Source organism: Cynocephalus volans, chromosome 12 (assembly GCF_027409185.1).
Source record: "Cynocephalus volans isolate mCynVol1 chromosome 12, mCynVol1.pri, whole genome shotgun sequence".
In the NCBI taxonomy this organism is placed as follows: Eukaryota; Metazoa; Chordata; class Mammalia; order Dermoptera; family Cynocephalidae; genus Cynocephalus; species Cynocephalus volans.
The window spans coordinates 55,284,341-55,305,859 of record NC_084471.1 but is presented as its reverse complement, the minus strand read 5'-3'; the positions used below and the strand labels follow the sequence as shown (position 1 = coordinate 55,305,859).

Genomic DNA, 21,519 nt, shown 5'->3' with positions numbered 1-21,519 from the left:
CTGGTTAAACTCTCCGTTGTGTTTTTTATTTCGCTGAATAACTTCTTCAGTTCAGCAAGTTCTGCTACATTTTTTTTCAGGACATTGATTTTCTTGTACATTTCCTCTTTCAGATCCTGTATACTTTTCCTCATTTCATCATGATGTCTAGCTGAGTTTTCTTGTATCTCATTCAGTTTCCTTAGAATTATCACTCGAAATTCCATGTCAGTTATTTCAAGGGCTTCTTGTTCTATAGGATCTAGAGTTTGAGATTTATTAACTTTTGGTGGTGTACTTTCTTGATTTTTTGTATTTCTGGTGTCTTTTTTTTGGTGTTTATTCATTGTGGCAGGGGGTTTCACAGTCCACCGGTTTGAGACTAATGACTAACTAGTATGTTGCTGTGGTTGCCAATTTCGTATGGCTCCCTCCGTGACTGCTCAGTTGGCCTCTAGTGCCTTCTGTGTGTGGTTGCCTCGGGTCTTGGGCTTCTCCGGGGAGCCACTTTTCTGGTCAGCTTGGACTCTGCTGGGCTGGTGGATCACGTACCACAGGGTGTGTGATCTCTGTTGAGCTTTCACTTCCTGTGCAGGACTTCTCCCTGTTCCATGTGCTCTGGCCCAGGCTGTTGGATCGTGCAGTGGCGACCCTACCGGGTGTGTTGTTTCTGTTGAGTCTCCGCCTCCCTGGCCGCACGTCTCCCCACTCTGTGCGCACTGGGCTGGGTTGGGGCGTGTCTTCTGCACCCCTCGTCTATCAGCTGGACCTTCAAGACCCTGCTCGGCACCGCCTCGCCCAGGAAGTCTACCAGGTTTCTGCTAGGCACAGACAACCGGTCGCTCTGGGTGCCTTTGTAGCACTGTGTAGATCTTTCTTGGGTCTTGTTCACCTTTGTATCCCCCCGGCATAGACCGAATCTAGTGCCCGCCTGCAGTCTGCTCTCCGTCAGGTTCAAGTGGACGTGGGAACTCTCCTACCACACTATTCCCAACCAGAAATTGGTTAGGCTTTTTTCCGAACTGGTGGCCGCAGAGATGGTATCTGCCTCCCAGTAACAGGAAGTTTACCGGGGGCCGGAGTCCAGGGTGTGGTGGAGTGACAGTCGGCCCGCCCGTACTTCCTTGCCCTCCTGACACTGGCCGGGGACACCCCACGCCACCAGCCCTGCCAGAGAACTGTGGAGGGAGTGGGAGCGGAGGCCAGCCCGCAGGCTCCGGAAAGCCCCGCGCCGGGCCATGCAAGTGGGAAGGCTCAGTGACGGCTGAGCTGGGCGGAGCTGCCAGCACCTGGGAAAATGGAGGCAGCCCCCGGGCGGTGAGTGGCCTGGTGGTGCAGGCGGGAGCCAGGAGGGCGTCAGCCCCCCGCACAGAGCTGGGCCAGGGGTCACTCACAGGGCTGTGCCAGGTCGGGTGCTCACTCTCTGCTTCTGGTTTGTCACCTTTCCCATTCTCAGCTGCTGCCGCCTCGGGCTGTTCAGTCGCTGCGCCGCTCGGGCGCTCCCAGGAATCTTCAAAATCCATTTATTTTTTGATGGACACTTAGGTTGTTTCCGTATCTTGCCTATTGTGAATAGTGCTGAAACAAGCATGAGAGTGCATATATCTTTCCAACATAGTGATTTCATTTCCTTTGGTTATATACCCAGTAGTGGGATTGCTGAATCATATGGTGGTTCTAATTTTAGTTTTTTGAGGAGCCTCCATGCTGTTTTATAAAATGGCTGTACTAATTTATAATACCAATAGCAGTGTAGAAAGGTTCCCTTTTCTTCACATTCTTGTCAGCATCTTTCATCTTTTTGACAATGCCAATCTAACAGATGTGAAGTGATATCTCACTGTAGTTTTAATTTGCGTTTCCCTGATGATTAGTGATGTTGAGCATTTTTTCATATATCTGTTGGCCATTTGTATGTATTCTTTTGAGAAATGTCTATTCAAATCAGTAGAAAAAAATACAAATTGTTTTTCCTGTGCTCTTACTTGGCAAAAATCAACACAGATTTCTGTGACCAAATGTATGGGGATTTTCCCTAGACACCAAGCAAATCTGCAGTGGACAACAGCTGGGTATTCTCTAATTCAGTTAAATTCTGACACTCTCTACTGTCTGTTAGATCCTACGGGTTGAGGGCTCAGTGCCACAAGACTGGTCCCACTTCAGATCCCAGTCTCAAGTCTGGGTCTCCAGAACTTCTGACTGACCAGCTTCTAGTTGGGATCCCCACAACTCTCTCTTTGGAATCAGTTAATTTGTTAGAGTGGCTCACTGAACTCAGGGAAACACTTACTTACATTCACCTATTTATTATAAAGGATATTACAAAGGATATAGATGAAGAGATGCATACAGTGGGTTATGGGGCAAGAGGCATGGAGCTTCTATGCCCTTTCTTGGTGCACCACCCTTCAGGAACTTCCAGATGTTCAGCTATCTAGAAGCTCTCTGAACTCATTCCTTTTGGGTTTTTATGGAGGCTTCATTATATAGGTATGATTGACTAGATCACTGGTCATTGGTGATCAGCTTAACCTTCAGCCCCTCTCCCCTCCCCAAGGTTGGGGGGGTGAGGCTGAAAGTCCCTACCCTCTAGTCCTGCCTTAATTTGTCTGATGACTAGCTTCCATCCTGAAGTGACCTAGAGGCTGCCAGCTATCAGTCAACTCATTAGCATAAAAAAGACATCACTTTGGAGATTCAGAAGATTTTAGGAGTTATATGCCAGGAAATGGGGACACAGACCAAGTATATATTTCACAATATCACAATGCCCGTTTTTTAATAGGGTTATTTGTTTTTTTGCTATTGGATAGTTTGAGTTCCTTGTGATAGCCCCTTATGTCTGTTTTGCAAATATTTTCTCCAAATCCCTGGGTTGTCTCTTCATCTATTAATTGTTTTTTGTTTTGTTTTGTTTTATTTTTGCTCTGCAGAAGCTTTTTTGGTTGATGCAATCCCATTTGTCTGTTTTTGCTTTTGTTGCTTATACTTTGGGAGTCATATCCAAGAAATCTCTCTGCCCAGACCAATGTCATGGAGCTTTTCTTGTCTGTTTTCTTCTAGTAGTTTTATAGTTTCAGGCCTTATGTTTATGTCTTTAATAAATTTTGGGTCGATTCTTTTATAAAGGGTGAGATGAATCCATTTTCATTGTACTGTATGTGTATATCCAGTTTTTCCAGCACAATTTATTGAAGAGAACGTTCGTTACCCAATGTGTGTTCTTGGCAACTCTGTCAAAAATCAGTTGATCCTAGATGTGGAGATTTACTTCTGGGCTCTCTATCTTATACTATTTGTTGATGTGTCTGTTTTTATCCCAGTACCATGCTGTTTTGATTACTGTAGCTTTGTAATATATTTTGAAATTCAGTAGCATGATGCTTCCAGCTTTGTTCTTTTCAGTCAAGATTGTTTTGGCTATTTGAGATCTTTTGAGGTTCTGTACTAATCTTAGGATTTTTTTTCCATTTCTGTGAAGAGTGACAGTAGAATTTCAGTGGGGATTACATTGAATCTGTAGACACTTTGGGCAGTATGGACATATTAACAATATTCTTTCAATCTATGAACATGGGATGTCTTTCAACTTGTGTCATATTTAATTTCTTATATCTATGTTTTATAGTTTTCAGTGCACAGATCATTCCTTCCTCACCTATCAATAATTTACTTTAAATGTAAGCAAATTAAATTCTCCAACCATACAGCATACAGTGGCTGAATGGATTAAAAAAGACTCAACTATATGCTGCTTGCAAGAAATTCACTTCACCTTAAAAGAAACTCTTAGACTGATGGTGAAGAGATGGAAAAAATGTATTCCATGCAAAGGAGAGCAAGGGTAGTTATACTTATTTCAGATAAAATAGACTTAGGTCTGACGCTAAAAAAGACAAAGGTTATTACATAATGATAAAGGAGACAGTTCATCAAGAGTATACAACAATTGTAAATATATATGCAACTAACACTGGAGCATTTAAGTATATAAAGCAAACAGTTTCCCCTATTATTAACATCTTACGTGTGAAATATATGTCACAATTTATGAACTAATATTGATATATTAGTATTAACTAAAATTCATGCTTTATTCAGATTTCCTTGGCTATCACCTGATATCTCATCTCCTCCAAAAGCATATCCTTGATCATTTTATTTAAAATAGCTTCTTTTCCCCCACCCCCAGAACTCTATCCCATTACTCCTCTAGATTTTATTCACAGCAGATACTCTATTTCAGTTTCTATCTAATTTATGCGATTGTTTACTTTTTGATTCTCCTTACTGTTATGGGAGCTCTTTAAGAACAGAAACCTCATCTATCTTAGTCTCTGTTGTGTTCCGGAGCTTAGTACCTGTACAGGGTCCATGCTCAATATATATGTTGAATGGATGAATGGGAAAAGAATCAATGATTCTTTCATCCATTTTGCCTTTGAAAGTTTGCCTTAGGCTGGGTTTTAATTGTTCCAACTGGAAATGCTACAATTTTAAGTAAAATAATTAATGGATTTAAGATTCTCATGAAAATTAGTTCCTGTATTCAATTTAATTATTGAATTGTGTAATCCCAAGATTCTGAAGGACAATTTATAATATTTTCCTGTGCTTCAACCATTATTCGCTTTGTTCTCAAAATAGCCATATGAAATAGCAGGTATTATTAACTTACTTTGCAAATAAAAAACACAATTTACTTTTAAGGCATAAATGACTTTTTCAGGGCTTTGTAGAAACAGGGAGTAGACTTAAGACTGGAAATCTGATATTTTTTTCCATGCCCTCTTTATTTTTTTCTCTTCTTAATTTTGTGTCACGTCTTCAGTTTATATATGGTGATATCCAGGAAATGAAGGGCTTTGGATAAACGCGTTCTCTAGACAAAACAAAACATCTGTTTTAACCCTAAAAGTATTGACTAATGATTTTTCTATGTAGTTTGGTCTAAACAATATTACCTGTCTTACTAAAAAGCATAATTTAGTGATTAATTTTATGACATAGATATTATTATGAATATGTTATTAAACTGTATTTTAAAACAGTGGTATAATTAGGTCCTAATGAACTGCATAGAACTCTCCTTGCCCTCTAAATAATTTCTACAGTGTTCTGTAAAGTATATAGGGTGACCCTTCTTTATCTTCTCATCCACTTTGAAGTCCTCAGAGGCTATCAAGGTGTCCAGTGCACTAGTATTGTTCTGTATTGCTCTTGTTTGAGTTCCTTTTGTTGTCTCTCAAGACTTGTAGAACATGGCAATAATTGTGTCTAGAATTAACCTGCTAGCCACAACTTCTGTTGTTCTATTTCTGATTACAATCCAGGGTAGAAATGAAAATTTCCATGGAAAATAAGAAAACAAATATTATGTGTGAAAATAATGTAAATTTTACCACCTCCCAAGTCTACTATATCCCTCAGAGAGCAGCACATGACAAGTGTGTACACAGCACCAGTTTTGAAGGACCAGGCCAAAAAGAAAAAGTGATATGAAGAGACAAAGAGCCCATTGATCAGAATCTTATGGCATGTCTACTGGTAGTCTCTAGGAATTCACAGAAGCAGCTGCCCAATGGCCAAAATGTAGGTAAAGCACTTTGGCAGAATATGGTTGAAAATAGTGACAAAGAATAGGGAAGTCAAACATGTTTTTTTACCTAAAATAGGTTAAACTGTGTAAGAGCTGTGGATGTTTTTATTTCTAGTTAATTTCTAGGTTTTTAACTTTTATTGGAGGCTTGAAGTTGCTAAATGTCTGACTATAGAAGAAATGAAATGTGTTAGTTTGCTAAGACAGTCATAGTAAAGTACCACAGACTGGGAGACTTAGAATTTTATTCTCTCATAGTTTTGGAGGCTAGAAGTCCAAAATCAAGATGTCAGCTGGTCTGATATCTTCTGAGGTCTCTCTCCTCGGCTTGTAGATGGCTGTCTTCTCCCTGTGTCTTCACATGATCTTTCCTATATGTGTTGTCTTTGTCCTAAATTTCTGTTCATATAAGGACACCAGTCATATTGGATTAGGGCCCACCTGAATGACCTCATTTTAACTAGACTACATTTTAAAAACCCTATTTCCAAATACAGTCACAAATACAGTTACATTCTGAGATACTAGGGGTTAGAACGTCCACATATGAATTTTGCGGGAACACAATTTAGCCCATAACATGAAGGGAATATTCTCTTTAATATTGTTTTCTTTAGCATTTTAAAATTTATTCTCAATAAATAAAGGGTCTTGACTTTAAAAGCCTTTTTCTCTCTGGAGTTATAAATGTGCACAAGAAACAATTAAATTGTTTTAAAAGAAACAGGAAATGATATTGAAATTCAGAGGAGGCAGATATCAACATGGTCTAGAGAAGAACTTTAGAACCTGGAAGCCGAAAATGGCCTTAAGAATTATTTATTTTTTCAGCATTATCCATCTGTAGGTTCAAGTTCTACACATGCAAATTTTTATCACCTCACACTCACTTTTTCCTCTGTTTCTCCTTTTCTTCTTTGTTGGAATCTGCAGAGAAACTAAAAACAAAACAAAACTAAACTAAATACCTTACCTCTCCATGAGCTCATTTGTATGGGGGAACATTGATTTACTTCAATAATCTCATTTTACTAATGGTAATGGGGATCACAAATTAAATGATTTGTCTATGTTTCTGAAGTAGAATTCAGGTTTTGTGATGCTTACTCCAATATGCTCTTGAGGGCATAGTGTCACTGTTTTGGTTGGAGAATGTTTTATTTGTATTTTAAGAATAAATAAGATTCTCTTTTCATATTGTGTAATCAGGTCATTTATGTTATTTTTCCACTAGGCTTCTATCTTAAACATTTCCAATTTCTTCATTTATTTTTATTACTATCTGCTCTTATTTTTTCTACATCATTTGGTACCCCTATTAAAGTTGCACCCTAGGTAAGATCTCAACCAGAGTATTGGTTCTTTCTTTCTATAATATAATGCTGTTTTTTTAACTTAGTTAAAATATTACTAATTGTACTTATACATGCAGCCATAGGTAAACTTTCTTTAGTATCATTGCTTAGATAAAACCTACCATTTACTCAACTTCTAATATGTGCCAGGACCTGACCTAGGCATTTTATAGTATAATCTCATTTCATCTACACCAAAGCATTAAAAGGTAAATGTACTACCCCATTCTATAGATAGTGAAATTGAGACTTAGAGTGGTAATTAACTTCTCTAAAGTCATATGGCATAGGAAGTAGAAGAGCTGGGACTTGGCTCTGGGCTGTGTATATTGGCTGCCTTTTCCGTGATTGTTACCTCAATACAGACAATGAATATATCTATTTCCTTACCATGTATACTTCCACTGCCTAACATAGAACCTAGCTCTTAAGAGCTCAGTAAATATTTGTAGAAAAAGGAATATGACACATGGCTTCTAAATATATTTTTATAGAGCTTTTGCATTTTAGTTTTTTTGAATAATTTTTTTATGTCTCAATTTTTTCTTCCAGTTACTAACATTCTGTAATGAATTTAGACTTCTCCTTTGAAAATGATTTATTTCTTTTAATATTGGCACATTTTAAGACTTTGGCATATTTTAATTTAGTAGTAATTCTTAACTAAGCAACCATAAATCTGATTTTCACACGAAAGTGAAAAGTCATATAATACAATATTTTGTTAAACCACATAATTTGTCATAGTAGTTGTAATTGTATCATGTTTTCAAAGTGTCTTGGCTGAATTCTTGCTGTTCTTTTGCTCATGATTATTCTGATTTTTAAATTTCTGAGGTTTTTTGATTTATATTTTTCAACTTTAAAAAATTAACTATAATGGGCACTTTTTATTTGTAGCTTTTTCTCAGTTTTTAGTTGTGGTAGCTAATGTGTTTTTAAATAATTAAAATCATGTTTTCTTTCTATGTGTTTTTTGTCTTTTATATTTATAGCATCATTAAAAAATATAACATAGAGGCCTAAGTTTTTTGTTTTTTTAAATTTAATTTTGTCAATATACATTGTGGTTAATTATTGTTGCCCTTACCAAAACCTCCCTCCTTCCTCTCCTCCCTCCCCCCCCAACAATGTCCTTTCTGTTTGCTTGTCGTATCAACTTCAAGTAATTGTAGTTGTTATATCTTCTTCACCCCCCGCTCCCAGTTTTTTTTTTTTGTGTGTGTGTGTGTGTGTGTGAATTTATATATTAATTTTTAGCTCCCACCAATAAGTGAGAACATGTGGTATTTCTCTTTCTGTGCCTGACTTGTTTCACTTAATATGATTCTCTCAAGGTCCATCCATGTTGTTGCAAATGGCGGTATTTCATTCCTTTTTATAGCTGAGTAGTATTCCATTGTGTAGATGTACCACATTTTCCGTATCCACTCATCCGATGATGGGCATTTGGGCTGGTTCCAACTCTTGGCTATTGTAAAGAGGGCTGCGATGAACATTGGGAAACAGGTATACCTTCGACTTGATGATTTCCATTCCTCTGGGTATATTCCCAACAGCGGGATAGCTGGGTCATATGGTAGATCTATCTGCAATTGTTTGAGGAACCTCCATACCATTTTCCATAGAGGCTGCACCATTTTGCAGTCCCACCAACAATGTATGAGAGTTCCTTATTCTCCATAACCTCGCCAGCATTTATCATTCAGAGTCTTTTGGATTTTAGCCATCCTAACTGGGGTTAGATGGTATCTCAGTGTGGTTTTGATTTGCATTTCCCGGATGCTGAGTGATGTTGAGCATTTTTTCATGTGTCTGTTGGCCATCTTCCTTAGAGAAATGCCTACTTAGCTCTTTTGCCCATTTTTTAATTGGGTTGCTTGTTTTCTTCTTGTAAAGTTGTTTGAGTTCCTTATATATTCTGGATATTAATCCTTTGTCAGATGCATATTTTGCAAATACTTTCTCCCACTCTGTTGGTTGTCTTTTAACTGTTAATTGTTTCTTTTGCTGTGCAGAAGCTTTTTAGTTTGATATAATCCCATTTGTTTATTTTTCCTTTGGTTGCCCATGCTTTTGGGGTCGTATTCATGAAGTCTGTGTCCAGTCCTATTTCCTGAAGTGTTTCTCCTATGTTTTCTTTAAGAAGTTTTATTGTTTCATGTTGTATATTTAAATCCTTAATCAATTTTGAGTTGATTTTAGTATATGGTGAGAGGTATGGGTCTAGTTTCATTCTCCTGCATATGGATATCCAGTTATCCCAGCACCATTTGCTGAAGAGGCAGTCCCTTCCCCAGTGAATAGGTTTGGTGCCTTTGTCAAAGATCAGATGGAAGTAAGTGTGTGGGTTGATTTCTGGATTCTCTATTCTATTCCATTGATCAGTGTGTCTGTTTTTATGCCAGTACCATACTGTTTTGGTTATTATAGCTTTGTAGTATAGCTTAAAGTCAGGTAGTGTTATGCCTCCAGCTTTATTTTTTTTGCTCAGCATTGCTTTGGCTATGCGTGGTCTTTTATTGTTCCATATAAATGTCTGGATAGTTCTTTCCATTTCTGAGAAAAATGTCTTTGGAATTTTGATGGGGATTGCATTGAATTTGTATATCACTTTGGGTAGTATGGACATTTTCACTATGTTGATTCTTCCAATCCAAGAGCATGGGATATCTTTCCATCATCTTGTATCCTCTCTAATTTCTCTCAGCAGTGGTTTGTAGTTCTCATTATAGAGATTTTTCACCTCCTTGGTTAACTCAATTCCTAAGTATTTTATCTTTTTGGTGGCTATTGTAAATGGGCAGGCTTTCTTGATTTCTCGTTCTGCATGTTCACTATTGGAGAAAAGAAATGCTACTGATTTTTGTGTGTTGATTTTGTATCCTGCTACTGTGCTGAAATCATTTATCAATTCCAACAGTTTTTTTGTAGAGGTTTTAGGCTGTTCGATATATAGGATCATGTCATCTGCAAACAGGGACAGTTGGACTTCATCTTTTCCAATCTGGATGCCCTTTATTTCCTTCTCTTTTCTGATTGCTCTGGCTAGTACTTCCAACACTGTGTTGAATAGGAGTGGTGAGAGTGGGCATCCTTGTCTAGTTCCTGTTCTTAAAGGAAAAGCTTTCAGCTTTTCCCCATTCAGGATGATATTGGCAGTGGGTTTGGCATATATGGCTTTAATTATGTTGGGATGCTTTCCGTCTGTACCTAACTTATAAAGGGTCTTTGTCATGAATGAGTGCTGAATTTTATCAAATGCTTTTTCAGCATCTATAGAGATGATCATATGGTCCTTGTGTTTGAGTTTATTAATATGGTGTATCACATTGATTGATTTGCGTATGTTGAACCATGCTTGCATCCCTGAGATGAATCCCACTTGATCGTGGTGAATAATTTTACATATGTGTTGCTGTATTCTGTTAGCTAGTATTTTAGTGAGGATTTTTGCATCTATATTCATCAAGGATATCGGCCTGTAGTTTTCTTTTTTGGTTATATCTTTACCTGGTTTTGGTATCAGGATGATGTTTGCTTCATAGAATGAGTTTGGGAGATTTGCGTCTGTTTCAGTCTTTTGGAATAGTTTGTAAAGAATCGGTGTCAATTTCTGTTTGAATATAAGGTAAAATTCTGCTGTGAATCCATCTGGTCCTGGGCTTTTCTTTGTTGGGAGCCTTCTGATAACAGCTTCAATCTCCTTTATTGTTATTGGTCTGTTCAAATTTTCTACATCTTCATGGTTCAGTTTTGGGATCTTGTGTGTGTCCAGAAATTTATCCATTTCCTCCAGATTTTCAAATTTGTTGGCGTATAGTTGTTTATAGTAGTCTCGAATGACTCCTTGTATTTCAGATGAATCAGTTGTAATATCGCCTTTTTCATTTCTAATTTTGGTTATTTGAATCTTCTCTCTTCTTTTTTTTGTTAGCCATGCTAATGGTTTGTCAATTTTATTTATCTTTTCAAAAAACCAACTTTTTGATTCATTGATCTTTTGTATTGTTTTTTGGGTTTCAATTTCATTCAGTTCTGCTCTGATCTTAATGATTTCTTTCCATCTGCTAACTTTAGGTTTGGATTGTTCTTGTTTTTCTAGTTCTTTAAGGTGAAGTGTTAGGTTGTTCACTTGCCATCTTTCCATCCTTCTGAGGTAAGCATTTAATGCAATAAATTTCCTCGTTAATACTGCTTTTGCAGTATCCCACAGGTTTTGGTATGATGTATCATTGTTTTCATTAGTTTCAATAAGTTTTTTGATTTCCTGCTTGATTTCTTCTTGGACTCATATGTCATTAAATAGAATGCTGTTTAATTCTATGTGTTTGTATAGTTTCCAGAGTTTTGTTTGTTATTAATTTCTAGTTTTAATCCATTGTTGTCTGAGAAAATACATGGGATAATTCCAATTTTTTTGAATTTATTGAGACTTGATTTGTGACCTAACATGTGATCTATCCTGGAGAATGATTCATGTGCTGATGAGAAGAATGAATATTCTGAGGTTGTTGGATGGAATGTTCTTTAGATATCTGCCAAGTCCAATTGGTCTAGAGTATTGTTTAGATCTTGTGTTTCTCTATTGATTCTTTGCCTAGATGATCTGTCTAATATTGACAGTGGGGTGTTCAGGTCCCCTGCTATTATGGTGTTAGTGTCTATTTCCTTCTTTAGGTCTAATAGAGTTTGTTTTATAAATCTGGCTGCTCCAACATTGGGTGCGTACATATTTATGATTGTTATGTCTTCTTGATGCATCAGTCCTTTTATCATTAAGTAGTGTCCCTCATTGTCTCTTTTTATGGTTTTAGTTTAAAGTCTATTTTGTCAGATATAAGAATAGCTACTCCAGCTCGTTTTTCTTTTCTGTTTGCATGGTAAATCTTTTTCCATCCTTTCACTCTTAGTCTATGTGAATCTTTATGGGTGAGGTGGGTCTCTTGTAGGCAGCATATAGTTGGGTCCTCCTTTTTAATCCAGTCAGCCAGTCTGTGACTTTTGATTAGGGAATTTACGCCTTTTATATTAAGAGTTGTTATTGAAAGGTGTTGATTTATTCCTAGCATTTTATTGGTTGTTTGGTTGTCTTAGGTGTCTTTTGTTCCTTGCTTTCTGATTTACTGTTTGGTTTCTGTGTTTGTTGGTTCCTTAGGTTGTAGATAGTGTTTTTGTTTGTTTGTTTTCTCTTCATGAATGCCGTTTTTATTATACTAGTGGGTTTAGATTTTTCTTGGGTTTTTATGGCAGTGGTAGTTATTTTTCAGGAACCAAACCCAGTACTCCCTTGAGGATTTCTTGTAAGGGTGGTCGTGTGGTAGTGAACTCCTGCAGTTTTTGTTTGTCTGAGAAATATACTATTTGCCCTTCATTTTGGAAGGATAGCCTTGCAGGGTAGAGTATTCTTGGCTTACAATCTTTGTCTTTTAGTATTTTGAATATATCATCCCATTCCTTTCTAGCTTTTAGGGTTTGTGATGAAAAGTCTGATGTTAGCCTGATTGGGGCTCCCTTATAGGTGATTTGATGCTTCTCTCTTGCAGCTTTTAAGATTCTCTCTTTGTCTCTGAGTTTTGTCAATTTGACTATAACATGTCTTGGAGAAGGCCTTTTTGGGTTGAATATGTTTGGAGATCATTGAGCTTCCTGGATCTGAAGATCTGTGATTTTTCCTATACGTGGGAAGTTTTCTGCCACTATTTTGTTGAATATGTTTTCAATGCAATCTCCGTTTTCCTCCTCTTCTGGAATACCCATGACTTGGATATTTGACCGCTTAAGGTTTTCTGATATCTCTCTTAGATTTTCTTCAATGTCTTTGATTCTTTTTTCTTTGTTTTTTTTTTGTCTGCTTGTGTTATTTCAAACAGCCTATCTTCAAGTTCAGAGGTTCTCTCTTCAACTTCGACAAGCCTGCTGGTTAAACTCTCCATTGTGTTTTTTATTTCGCTGAATAACTTCTTCAGTTCAGCAAGTTCTGCTACAATTTTTTTCAGGACATTGATTTCCTTGTACATTTCCTCTTTCAGATCCTGTATACTTTTCCTCATTTCATCATGATGTCTAGCTGAGTTTTCTTGTATCTCATTCAGTTTCCTTAGAGTTATCCCTCAATTCCTTGTCAGTCATTTCAAGGGCTTCTTGTTCTATAGGATCTAGAGTTTGAGATTTATTAACTTTTGGTGGTGTACTTTCTTGATTTTTTGTATTTCTGGTATCTTTTTTTTGGTGTTTATTCATTGTGGCAGGGGGTTTCACAGTCCACCAGTTTGAGACTATTGACTAATAACTAAGATGTTTCTGTGGTTGCCAATTTGGTATGGTTATCTCCGTGACTGCTCAGGTGGCCTCTAGTGCCTTGTGTGTGTGGATGCCTCAGGTCTTGGGCCTCTCCATGGGGCCACCTCTCTGGTCAGCTTGGACTCTGCTGGGCTGCTGGATCACTGGGCGGTACCTCAGTGTGTGTGGTCTCTGCTGAGTTCCAGTTCCCGTGCAGGACTTCTCCCTGTTCTGTGCGCTTTGGCCCAGGCTGCTGGATCACGCAGTGGCGGCCCCACTGGGTGTGTGGTTTCTGCTGAGTCTCCGCCTCCCTAGCTGGACGTTTCCCCCCTATGTGCACAGTGGGCTGGGCTGGGACGTGTCTTCTGCAGCCCTCGTCTATAAGCCAGGCCTTCAAGACCCTGCTCGGCACCACCTCGCCCAGGAAGTCTACCCGGTTTCTGCTAGGCGCAGACGACCAGTCGCTCTGGGTGCCTTTGTAGCACTGTGTAGATCTTTCTCGGGACTTATCACCTTACTCCTGGTATTGCGGTTATTTGTGTACTTGTCTTATCTCCCACACCAGAGCGTGAGCTCCTAGTGGGAGGAGCCCGCAGCACACGGTTCCCCTTTGAATCCCCCCAGCGTGGACCGACTCCGGCGCCCGCCCACAGTCAGCTCTCTGGCAGGTTCAAGCGCACTCGGGAATGCTCTGCCTACACTATTCCTAACCAGAAATTGGTTAGGCGCTTTTCTGAACTGGTGGCCACAGAGATGGTATCTGCCTCCCGGTAACAGGAAGTTTACCGGGGGCCGGAGCCCAGGGTGCGGTGGAGTGACAGTCGGCCCGGTCCGTACTTCCTTGCCCTCCCGACACTGGCCGGGGACGCCCCATACCACCAGCCCCACCAGAGAACCACAGAGGGAGTGGGAGAGGAGGCTGGCCCGCAGGCCCTGGGAAGCCCCGCACCGGGGCAAGTAAGTGGGAAGGCTCAATGAGGAGCCAAGCCGGGCAAGGAGGACAGGCCTGGCCAAGCCGGGCCGGAATGACCACCACCTGAGAAAATGGAGGCAGCCCTGGGGCCAGTGAGTGGCCTGGTGGGGCTGGCAGAAGCTGGATGGGTGTCCGTCCCCCCCGAGCAGGGCCGGGCCGGGGGTCACTCACGGGGCTGGGCCAGGCCGGGCGGCTCTCTCTCTGCCTCCGCGTCGTTGCTGTCCCGTCCTCATCTGCCACTGCCTCAGGCTGCTCACTCGGTCCTGCGACACAGCTCGGGTGCTCCCAGGAATCTTCTTTTATGCTGGCCTGAAACCTCGAATCCTGAATAGGGCAGCTGTCCGCTGCAGCTAAGAAACAGTTCTTTTCCTGCTCCACACTTCAAAGCTGTTGCCTGTAAACGAGGCAGCCTCTCCTGCCAAGGGCAAAGTGGCGGTCAGCCCCCATGACCGGCCACCCGCAGCGGTCCTCCCTTAAGAGACGGCAAGAGGAAGGTCCACAAGTTTCCCGGCTGCCTAAGGCCCAGTGGCCGCCTTTTCCACCTCAGCTACTCAGTGCCAACCGCCGCAGCCACCGCCATCTTAGGATCCCCCAACAATTATGCTTTTCTAACAAGGGTCATGGCAGTGTCTCGAGGCCTAAGTTTTAAACACAGTAAGTAGATAGTTCATAACCTCCTAGTGCTATAACAACATCATTTAGAATATGCTGGGTTAAAAGAACAGAAATACCCAAGTAGAAGTGGCTTGACAGTGCCAGATCTGACTACCTAACTCAGCAAGAACTCTAGAGAAAGCCTGGTCTGGAATTGGAATGATATCAAGGTTCTGGGGTGGCATTTCTGAATTTGGCCTTCCCCTCTGAGTTAGAAGATTGCTACAGCAGTTCTAAGTGGCATATTCTTACATGGGAATATCAAAGGCAGAAAAGAGGGGGAGAGTGATAGAAGAGCCTTCTCCCTAAATCATCTCTCTCCTTTTCATGAAGAAAATGCTTTCCAAGATGTATCACCAGCAGACTTCACCTTACCTCTCACTGCTTATAACAGGGTTAAGTGCTTATCCTTGAACCAATCTCTGACAGAGAATTGGATTGCCGACTTGATTAGTCATGATTCAGCATTGGGGTAGGCATATTTTTAGTACCTCCAAAAACTGGAATTCTGTTATAGAGGAAAAGGGAGATTGGCTGTTAGATAGGGAATTAATAATGTCTGTAACTATTATGAACTATTTTAATACATATGATCAATAACCATACGAACAAATGTAGAATTGCAACCCTGATGAGTACAAGGAAGGAGTGATTGATGCTGTGAAACTAACGGGATTTAACCTAGCCACCCCTTGGGCTGGAGGTACATACACACTAGTAGCACCAACAGGCCTGAAGAAGGGGTCCGCATAGTCCAGAGAAGCAGCTCAGGGACATTTGGGTAGAGAATGCTGGGGATCCTGATACTCAAAGCTCCAGATGGAAGAGGAGACTCCTTGCCTGGTGGAGAAGAGAGTGCAGCACACAGAAGACCAGAGCAGAGACTTCTTGTTGACCCATTAGTAGACCCCAAGAGAGGGAGGATACTGGTTATGAGGTTATTTAGCCCAAAATAGGCCTAAAGACAATAGTGAGGATAGAAAGGAAGTGAAAGAAGTAGAATCAATAGGTCTGGATGACTAATTAGATATTGAGGGTGCAGAAGAAATCTAGAATAATGCCATTATATTTTGGGGAAAAGAGAATGAATTCAGCTTAGTATGTGTGGCATTTGAGGTAGCACTGTGACATTGAGGTAATATTGTTTGTTAGTTGGACATACAGGCCAACAGATGGCTAAAGAAATATTTTTCATGTGCGGTTGCTAAGAGAACCATTTAAATTCTAATCATTTGGATGATTTGTTAAAATGCAAATTTCTGGACCCCACTGATAAAGAATCACTGGGATGAGTAGTAGGAATCTGCATGTTAGCAAGCTCCTGAGGTGATTGTGAGCCACATTTAGACCCTAGAGAGTGGGAAGAGTGGCTAAGTGACCTGTGGATTGAATTCTGGGGCTTACCAACACTTAAGGGAAGTGACAAATGGACACTGGAAAGAAATGGCCATCATGCCCAATGAAGGAGAAAGGTTCAGTAAAGTAAGGACTGTAACAGGGCGTTTGTGTTTAACATTAGGAAGCTACCTATAAACCTTAGCAAGGGCAGATTGTACAGTGGCTCAGAAAATGAATATGATGGGAGATCAGGAGGGGAAGATAGACAATATAGGATATAGTCTGTTCCTTCAGTAAACTTGATAGTAAAGCTGGAAGAAAGAGGGATAGCAAAGTCAGGCACAGATTTGAAGGAAAAAAGTCTGGAGCACTTACATACTGAAGGGAAGGGAAACCTGTGGACAGCCAGATATTGATGATATGGCAGAGAGAAGGAGTAACTGATGCAGCCTGGTTTCAGGGTAGATGAGCAAATACATTTTAGGACACAGATGGAGGGAACCTTAGATAGAAGGAAGAACACCTCTGGTATTCATATAAGTAAGAAGTAGAAAGGATGTGTGTAGATGCTGAAGTTTCCCTTAACAGACATTTGAACACAAGCACCAGGCACTATTTAGGTGCTGTGACTACAGAGGTTAATAATAAGGCATGGCTGTGGTCTAGTGGGGAGATGGATAGGGAAACCAGTAGGAAAACTTGTGTTGTTAGAGTTATGCTCAAGGATGGTGGTAACACAGAGGAGGGCATGAGGCAAAACTTTCCAGAATCAGAGAGAAGACAAAAAGTGAAAATGGGTTCATACCTGAACAGAAGGCAGGGACATGTAAGAGAAAGATTGAGCAGGGGTTGGGGAAAATGTAGACCTAGATTACACTGGTGGCTATTTATATCCATGGTTGCAATCATTTAAATATATATATATATATTTATATATATATATAAATATATATATATATATATTTATATATATATATAAATATATTTATATATATATTTAAAAGCAATTATTAACTTTGTTTAAGTATCAGGTAAATCTTTATTTGGAAGTATTTGCAAATGAATTTTTATGACCAAGGAAGCTTCTTATTGCTTATCTTCCCCCGCACCGCCTCTTTTGATGACTTTTCTTGAAGCTAATTTAGGTAAAGAAAGCCACCGCTTCCAAAAGTGCTTTGGTATACCCTGGCATAATTTCAAAGAAATCTCCTTTCCCACTTAGTTAACTACATTTCCCCAAGGAAAAAAAAATTCTTCTCTGTCAATGTAACATCCTTTAACAGGACTCCTGCTGGCCAGTTCTTGTATCTTGCTGTGGCAGCTGTGAACATATATACTATTGATTGTTAATGTGTTATATAAATCTGACTGGAGCATGCCCACTAATTGGGTTGAGAGCTAGATATAGACAATGCTGTCTTATAGTAGCTTGTGTAGATAGGCCTAGTCATAGGGTTAATTCTGCTTGACAGCACATCAGCAGCATCTTGAGAGTAATTACCCAACAGAAGTTTTCCCACAGCCGAACTGAGAGCTTCAAAGGTTTCTGAATTTACAGCCAGTATTAACCTATATCTGGAAACACAATGTTCCCACAAGGGCTCAGATTTTTTTCTCCTTCTTGTTAAATGTATGGGGCTACTAAGTTTATTTGCTGTATGCTAAGAACTTAGTGAAAAATTACTTGGTGTTGAATAACTGAAAATCTTTAACAATATAGTAAAGAGAATAATTATAAATTTGTTTTTTAATTGCTGTATTATATTGCCAAAACAAATTAATCTGTAAGATTGGGTGCTTTACTTAAAACATGATTTATCCTCTTTTTCTCAGAAACAAGCTAAAAAGTTAATATCTTTTTCATATTGTGCTATCTGTATTGACATGTGCATGTTTAGGGGACCTAGGGTAATGCATGCATTTAAAACAGTTAAGATAAATATATATTTACATTTTAGAAAGCCATTTTACTTCTTGACCAATAACTGAAGTCTATAACTGTTACATTTCCACCCCCCAATAAGATAACTGTTATTCCTTTACAAACAATTTTTATATTGTAAAAATTTCTTTTGCTTTGCAGGTCAGAAACCAAATTTGACTCTGGTTCAGGTATGTATACATTAATAATGCTATTCTGAATATATTTTATTTACATTATTCTCTTAGGAGTAATTCATAAGATCAAGAACCATTTTGATTTTAAACAGACTGGGCAGTCTCTTTTCAAAACATGAGCCCCACCTCAAAGCAGGGCTATTGGCTGCTTCAAATCATTACTTGAGATGTTCACTTTGGGATTTTTCATAGTTCTGCAATAAGCATTAAATGCTCTATATCTGCAGAATTTCATTTTTAAAGCAGAGGTGAGTGTTGTACATACTCATTGCTCAAAAACGGAATGTTATTTTCTCAGTGGATAAAGCATCTTGAATAATTTGAAGATTCTCTGCAAGTGATTTGTCATGAAATGTGGGTGAAGGAGTCATTTAATCCAGTAGACTATAAAGAGTTTCAACCAATAAAAATAGAAATTTGTCTATGACTTATTAGTTTGTTTTTAAAAAAATGTTCTATGGGGGTGATGGAAAATTTAGGTCATCTTAAGCCATTATTTTGTATCTATTAAGATAGAATTTACATCCTCACAAACAGCGACATAACAGCCTCATTAGATGTTTTCTTTTCATTAAGCATGAATGTAGCCATATAATCCTCAAGTTTGATTATGTCTTTGTGTCACTTGCTGAGACTTACGTGCTTCAGAATTTTTGATGGAGTTTACAATTGAAGAACAAAAATTGCCTCATGTTTACTACAAAGGAATTATGCCCTTTAGTGGACTAATAGATAAATAAACATTAGTTTTTAATTCTAGGAGAGAATAATTTGCAGAATTTGAACTCTGGTTTGAGTTCTACTGTATTTTAAGTTGAAAAATGTTTTTGCCTATGTTTACAAAGGAACCAAGTGCGATATATTCTTTTTTTAAAAAAATATATTTTAATTGACACATAATTATACATGCTTATGGGGTACAATCTGATGTTTTGATACATCACATATGTTTTATAATGATCCAGTCAGGATAGTTAAAGTAATCACCTCATGCAGGTATCATTTCTTTGTGACGAAAATATTCAAAAACCTCTTCTCTAGCTATTATGTGATATACAAAACTTAAACTGTTAACCATAGTCACCCTACTGTGCAATAGAATACAGGAACTTACTCCTATCTAATTATAATTTTGTACCTGTTGGCCAACGTCTCCCTGTTCCCTGCTATCCCTGCCCCCCCTAACTCCAGTGTCTGGTAAGCAATATTCTACTCTACTCTTATAATATTAACTTTTTTTTTAGATTCCACAAATGAGTGAGATCATGTGGTATTCGTCTTTCTGTACATGGCCGCTTCACTTAATGACCACCAGGTCCATCTCTTTTGCCACATTGACAGGATTGCATTCTCTTTTTTTATCGCTGAGTAGTACAAACTTTTATATATATATGTGTGTGTGTGTACATACACACACACACACACACACACACACACCACATGATTTTTAACCCATTTATACATTGTTGAACACGTAGGTTGATTCCATATCTTGGCTATTTTATTTAATTTAATTTATTTATTTATTTATTTTTTTAAATTTTATTTTGTCGATATACATTGTGGCTGATTATTGCTCCCCATCACCAAAACCTCCCTCCCTTCTCCCTCCCCCCCTCCCCCCCAACAATGTCCTTTCTGTTTGGTTGTTGTATCAACTTCAAATAATTGTGGTTGTTATATCTTCTTCCCCCCCCCTGGTGTGTGTGTGTGTGTGTGTGTGTGTGTGTGTGTGAATTTATATATTAATTTTTAGCTCCCACCAATAAGTGAGAACATGTGGTATTTCTCTTTCTGTGCCTGACTTGTTTCACTTAATATAATTCTCTCAAGGTCCATCCATGTTGTTGCAAATGGCAGTCATATCTTGGCTATTTTAAATAGTACTGCAGTAAATATGGGAGCGCAGATATCTCTTTGACAAACTGATTTCATTTTGTTTGGTTATATATCCAGTAGTGGGATTGCTGGATCATATGATAGTTCTATTTTTAATTTTTGTGAAACTTCCATATTTTTTTCCATATGGCTGTATTAGTTAACACTCCCACTAAAGATGTGCAAGTGTTCTCTTTTCTCTACATCCTTGCCAGCACTTGTTTTCTTTTGTCTTTTAGATAACAGCCATTGTAACTGGAATGAGGTGGTATCTCATTGTTGTTTTGATTTCCCTGATGATTAGTGATGTTGAACATTTTTTAATGTAGCTGTTGGCCGTTTGTATGTCTTCTTTTGAGAAATGTCTATTAAGATCCTTTGCCCATTTTTACTTGGATTATTTGGTTTTATGCTGTTCAGTTGTTTAAGTTCTTTATATATTCTTGATATTAACCTCTTGTCAGATGTGTAGCTTGCAAATATTTTCTCCCATTCTGTAGGTTATATCTTTACTCCATTAACAGTTTCCTTTGATGTGCAAAAGGTTTTCAGTTTGATATAATCCCACTTATCTATTTTTGCTTTTATTGCTTGTGCTTTTGAAATCTTATTTTAAAAATCCTTGCCCAGTCCCATGTTGTGGATTATTTCCACTATGTTTTCTTCTAGTAGTTTCATAGTTTTGTTATTATATTTAAATCTTTAATCCATTTGTATTTGATTTTTGTATATGGTGTGACATATGGGTCTAATCTCATTCTGCATGTGGATATCCAGTTTTCCCAGCACCATTTACTGAAGAGACTGTCTTTTCCCCAATATATATTCTTGGCACTTTTGTCAAAGAGTTGTTGGCTGTAGGTGCATGAATTTATTCCTGGGCTCTTTATTCTATTCCATTCATCTATGTGTCTGTTTTTATGCTAGTACCATGTTGTTTTGGTTACTATAGCTTTGTAGTATAATTTGAAGTCAGGTAGTGTGATGCCTCCAGCCTTGTTTTTCTCAGGATTCCTTTGGTTATTTGGGGTCTTGTTTTGTTCCGTATGAATTTTAGGATTGTTATTTCTATTTCTGTGAAGAATGTCATTGGTATTTTGATAGGGATTACATTAAACCTGTAGATTACTTTGGGAAGACGGGCCATTATGAAAATATTAATTCTTCCAATCCATGAACCCAGGATATCTTTCCATTTATGTGTGCCCTCTTCAATTTCTTTCTTGAAGGTTTTATAGTTTTCAGTATAAAGGTCTTTCACCTCCTTGGTTAAGTTTATTCCTACGTATCATATCTTTTTGTGGTTATTTTTAAAGGAATTGTTTTCTTGATTTCTTTTT

General features: G+C 38.6%; 1 protein-coding gene across 2 annotated transcripts in view; it reads left to right on the top strand.

Annotated features, from left to right (window-relative positions):
* The window catches only part of MSRB3 (methionine sulfoxide reductase B3), a 198,488-nt gene that overhangs the window by 91,909 nt on the left and 85,060 nt on the right, over positions 1-21,519 (top strand). For both annotated transcript variants that reach the window (XM_063075719.1, XM_063075720.1), the window contains exon 5: positions 18,267-18,295. In XM_063075719.1, the coding sequence (XP_062931789.1) occupies positions 18,267-18,295 (29 nt within the window). The remainder of the gene's footprint in view (positions 1-18,266; positions 18,296-21,519) is intronic.